Source organism: Silene latifolia, chromosome 3 (assembly GCF_048544455.1).
Source record: "Silene latifolia isolate original U9 population chromosome 3, ASM4854445v1, whole genome shotgun sequence".
Lineage (NCBI taxonomy): Eukaryota > Viridiplantae > Streptophyta > Magnoliopsida > Caryophyllales > Caryophyllaceae > Silene > Silene latifolia.
Window position 1 is genome coordinate 2,153,700 of NC_133528.1, and position 5,787 is coordinate 2,159,486.

A 5,787-nucleotide genomic window follows, 5' to 3' on the forward strand; every position below is an offset into this window, starting at 1 on the left:
CAAACTTACTTGCTATGTTACTCCGACTCTTCTAATTTCCTAGCGTATCCGTGTCCGACACTCGACACTCAGATATGGGTATGACACTTGGACGCTTCATTTTAGACCATAATATGCATATTTTTCAGAATAATAGCCGAGTCCGACACTTAGACACGCACTTGTGTCGGATACTTCTAAACGAGTCTCAGTAACATAGCTTACTTGTATATCAAAGACAATTTTTATTACTCTTTTATCCCATTTACCTTAAAAGACCCGATCCTTTTAAATTTAAGACGAATATTCCGTCTTAAATCAAGATTATTTTAAAGCAATTTCTCTCAATTACGGAATCTAGTGTAGGTCCATATAACACATTCTTATCTCTTGATCTTTCGTTATTACTTACTACCAACTTTCGTACCTCATCCCATTTCCTACCTTACCAAAATCTCCCAAAAATAAAAAATAAAAAAAATGGACCATCTCAAACCAAACAAAGCAAACTCCCCACCCTTTACTCCCTTAGGCTTCCTAGAGAGGGCAGCCACCGTCTACGGTGACTGCCCTTCTATCGTCTACGACTCCACGACATATACATGGTCCGATACGTATAGTCGATGTTTACGTATTTCATCGTCGATAATGTCATTAGGAATTGGAAGGGGTCATGTTGTGTCCGTTTTAGCACCTAATATTCCTGCTATGTATGAACTACAATTTGGCGTACCCATGTCGGGTGCAATTCTTAATAATATTAATATCCGTCTCAACCCTAGGACGATTTCCGTGCTTATTCGTCATAGCGAAACTAAGCTCGTATTCGTTGATTATCAGTTATTCGGGGTTTTGGTTGATGCGCTCGCGGTCCTTCCTCCCACCCACCCTCGTCCAAAACTGGTTCTGATTGAAGAAAGTAATAATAATGCTGACGAGATTCAAACCCAGGTCAATATAAATATTGACCAGTATTTGACCACTTATGAGGAAATGATCAAAAAGGGTGATTCACAATTTAAGTGGGTACGACCTGAGAGTGAGTGGGACCCGATAGTATTAAACTATACTTCGGGTACCACGTCAGCACCCAAGGGTGTAGTCCACTCTCACCGCGGGGCGTTCATTATGTCAATGGACGCCCTGGTGGATTGGTCAGTCCCGAAACAACCAATTTACCTGTGGACTCTACCAATGTTCCACGCGAACGGGTGGAGCTTCACGTGGGGGATGGCAGCGGTGGGGGCCACGAACATCTGTCTCCGTAAATTCGATGGCCCCACCGTCCACGCTGCCATCCGCCAGTACAATATAACCCACATGTGTGGGGCCCCGGTGATACTCAACATGCTCTCAAACCAACCCAACCCGACCCCACTCCGCCGCCCTGTCCACCTCCTCACCGCCGGAGCACCACCACCAGCCGCCGTCCTCCTCCGGACCGAATCCCTAGGGTTTATCATCAGCCACGGATACGGTTTAACCGAAACCGGAGGACTGGTCATTTCTTGTGCATGGAAGCCACACTGGAATAAATTTCCGGCTCTGGAAAAAGCGAAACTAAAAGCCCGCCAAGGCGTCCGGACATTATCAGCTTCAGAAGTCGATATAATCGACCCTGAAACCCAAAACCCGGTCCCAAAAGACGGAAAAACCGTAGGAGAAGTCGTCCTACGTGGCGGGTTTTTAATGCTGGGATACTTAAAAGACCCAATTGCGACGAAAAACTGTATGGGAAATGATGGATGGTTTAAGACAGGGGATGTAGGAGTAATGCACACTGATGGGTACTTAGAAATTAAGGACAGATCAAAGGATATAATCATAAGTGGAGGCGAAAATATTAGTAGTGTTGAAGTAGAGTCAGTTTTATATACTTTTCCTGAAATTAACGAGGCCGCTGTGGTGGCTAAACCTGATGAGTACTGGGGCGAGACGCCTTGCGCCTTTGTAAGCTTGAAAGACGGTGTGAGGGCGCGTCCGACTGAAAAGGATGTGATTGAGTATTGTAGAGGGAAATTGCCACATTATATGGTGCCTAAGACTGTTGTTTTTAAGGATGAATTGCCTAAGACTTCTACTGGTAAAATTAAGAAATTTGTACTTAGGGAAATTGCTAAGGGGTTGGACACTTCTAAAGGGAAAGGTAGTCGATTGTGATCAGTAGCGGAGTCAGGAAATATAATTTTATAGTACTCAAAATCTCGAATAATTATGAAAAAAAAATTTCGGGTTTTGTTAGTATGAAGCTGTGAAGATTTAGCAATTTTCAGTTTTTTTTCCCCTTTGCTATCATGTTGTTAACAATAAAGTCGATATGGCAAATATCTTCGGTAATTAAATGTATACACAAAGTCTTATATTTTGTATAAATTGGGTATCTGATGAATGAGAAAATACACAATATTTCATTTTCAAACTTTTGTCTTTAATCGTAATCTTTAACACATGTAATGAATTGCCTAAGAATTCTACTGGCAAAATTAAGAAATTTGTGCTTAGGGAAATTGCTAAGGGGTTGGATATTTCGAAAAGTAGTCGATTGTAATCAGTAGCGGAGCCAGAAAATATAATTTTATGGTACTCAAAATCTCGAATAATTACGAAAATAAAATTCCGGGTTTTGTTAGTATGAAGCAGTGAAGATTTAGCAATTTTCAAGTTTTTTTTTGTTTCCCTTTGTTATCAAGTTATTAACAATAAAGTCGATATGGCAAATGTCTTCAGTACATTAAATGTATACACAAAGTTTTATATTGTATAAATTGGGTATTGATGAATGAGAAAATATACAATATTTCATTTTCAAACTTTCGCCTTCAATCGTAATCTTTAACACACGTATTTCAGCTATGAACGCGATTTTTTTTACTTTTTTTTGATGTTATTAACAATAAAGTCAACATGGCAAATGTCTTCAATACATTAAATGTATACAGAGAGTCTTATATTGTATAAATTGAGTATATGTTGAATGAGAAAATATACAATATTTCATTCTCAAACTTTCGCCCTCAATAGGTCCCAGGTTCGAATCCCCCTTCCACTTTATTATAATGCGACTATGTGCACGCTTCAGGAGACCAAAAAAAAAAAAGGAAAAACTTTCGCCCTCAATGGTAATCTTTAACACATGTATTTCAACTATAAACGCAATTTTTTTTGTTGATGTTGTTAACAATAAAGTCGATATGGCAAATGTCTTCAGTACATTAAATGTATACATAGAGTCTTATATTGTATAAATTGGGTATATGATGAACGAAAAAATACACAATATTTCATTTTCAAACTTTCACCCTCAATCGTCATCTTTAACACATGTATATCAGCTATAAAGGCGATTTTTTTTGTCGTTGTTAGTAGATTTTTATGAAGGGAAGGTATAAATATCTACTGCCGTGTAGATCATGTCCGGTTTACATTATTGTCCTGAACCAACCTAGCTACCAGATTTATGTATGTTTTGGTATACTATCAATCTAGTGAACATGATCTAAGTCAGGGCCGTCTCGGGGTTTTGGGGGCCCCTGTGCGAACCCTAGATATGGGACCCTATATAACATTTTAAGACATAGAATCTTAAAAAAGAAGGATAAAAAAAGTCCGTAAATGTAGCTACCAAACCTTGAACCTGAGACCTTATGTATAGAAACTCAATTACTAACCACCAAGACACTATCATTCATTGAATATTTAGTGTACTGTATTTATTTATTCTTTCTTTTACTTTGATTTCTGACCCAAAAAATTGGGGGCCCTGTGCAACCGCACGGCCCGCACGGGTCCAAAGACGGCCCTGATCTAAGTCATATATTCGAGTATTCGACATGAGTATGGATCCTCTCCATTTCCTTTTTCTCTCCATTTCCTTCCATTTCCTCTAATACAACAATATTAAATCATTATACATCCACCAACTCATCAAACAATCAACCGTTGGATCATTTCAAAACGAAATCGTGAACGTTAATAAGAAATGGAAGGAAATGGAGAGAGGCATAAATGGAGAGAATCCCAATTGATTCGACATATACTGAAAACATTTCTGTCTGTTGGGCTTGAAAAGTGGATTATACATACACATGCTGAATTGCGGACTCATAGCGTGTGCTTAAATTCCACTTACGGGATTTTTTTGGAGGTTTTCAGAATTTGAACTCGTGATCTTTTGATCACGCTGACTCTGATACCATATGAAAAGACGATCTAACCTAAATAAAATTATTCAAATTCTTATAAGTGATGGTTGAGGTCCAAATAGTACTTATCGCAGTAATTGTGGCGACCCCACAAGCGAAATAAAGTACTGACACAGGTGTCGTGTGCGAGTGTCGGACACACAAGTAAGTACGAAGTATATATCTTTTGGAAGGAGTTTGTGGTGTTGGGGTTGAATAAGGCTAAATGCTGATGCGAATCGGGTAGAATAGTGAATGATCAGTGAGTCAGATGACATGAATGATGAATGAATTTTCTTTACTAGTGTAGGACGTAAGTTGTTGGCATCAAATAAACGTGTGACCCTACATGACTAGATCATGCTATTCAAGTATTTACGTAAGAAAAATTCTTATGTTTTTTGGGAGGATCGTTCTCCGTACATTTAAAGACAATCTATCAAATGTAATTATTATAATGACTTAGGTGTAAGGAGTACGGTCCTTCTAGAGGACACAAGAATTTTTCTTTACGTAATTATGTATCACCTTCTTTCATACATAATGTAAAATCGGTAATCCTAAACAACAAAGATACAATTGTGTGAAAGAATTTAGAGAGTTCCCTTTCGTTAAGCGAGATTCTTACCAAAAAAAAAAGAGACATTCCATGCCCTCGGAGAGTGCTTTGTCGTGCTAGGTCATTGACATATCCGTTGTCTTTATTTGACCCCAAGAATGGATTGGATCGAAATGACTTTACTATCGAACCCCTGCGTGTCTTTATTAATTTCTGACCGAAATGTGACACCTATTGGGTCACCAATTGGGTCAAGAGCAATCAAATAGGTCACAAATATTGACCTCTTTTACCAAAAGGTCACGTTAATTTGGAAAGAGGTCACGCTAATCTTGTGCTTAATTGTTGATTAAGGTGACCCAACAAGGTCATGACCTGCCTTATAATCGTGCTTGGGGATGGTCTTATCAGTTGGAGATTGACAAACTTTTTCATGTAGTGACCAAGTGAATGAGAAATGGATCATCTCCATTTCCTTTCTCTCCATTTCCTCTCACAATCTCTTTAAATAATAATTTCTCTTTTCACCCTCATTTTCTTTTATCTTATGTGTAAATTTAGAACCGTTAAATGTTGTTCAAATGCAATCCGGACCATTAATAGGAACTTGCCTCTCCATTGGGCTTAAGTGAATGTTGTGGTGGTTGTCCTTGGTAGCACACCTTAGCTATGCTAATGTGTACACGCGATATGGTGATACTACTGATAAGTCGATAATGTTGCTCCCTTTGCCCTTTTCTAAAAGTACAACATTTTATTAAAATAATACTTATATTCAATCAATTTTACAATTTCAGTGAACAGGAGAGAATATCTTTCTTTTCCGTTATTTATTATGTTCACTTGTTCATCATGATGCTATCCATACAAGTTTTTTCGGTTCCTGGTCTACGTGGTTTGTAAACTATTACGTATACCCGATGATTTAACCGGTGCACACCGAAAATAGTGGATGTGAATTCTCTGATCACTAAAAAAAGAGGGATGATTTTTATAGACGACATTTTCATTCCAAAAGACGAACATGCCCCTTGCTCCCTCACACTACTTTCTCTCTCTAAACAATTT

At 38.3% G+C, this 5,787-nt stretch overlaps 1 protein-coding gene across 1 annotated transcript; it reads left to right on the forward strand.

Annotated features, from left to right (window-relative positions):
- Positions 1-279: 279 nt before the first annotated feature.
- Positions 280-2,398, forward strand: LOC141646701 (2-methylpropanoate--CoA ligase CCL4-like). The gene has a single exon (XM_074454605.1). It carries the CDS (start codon positions 460-462, stop codon positions 2,137-2,139), a length of 1,680 nt encoding a protein of 559 aa, XP_074310706.1. The 5' UTR covers positions 280-459; the 3' UTR covers positions 2,140-2,398.
- Positions 2,399-5,787: the final 3,389 nt, after the last annotated feature.

Coding starts and splice junctions, on each gene's coding strand:
- LOC141646701 (XM_074454605.1), top strand. CDS start 460: ATGGACCATCTCAAACCAAACAAAGCAAACTCCCCACCCTTTACTCCC.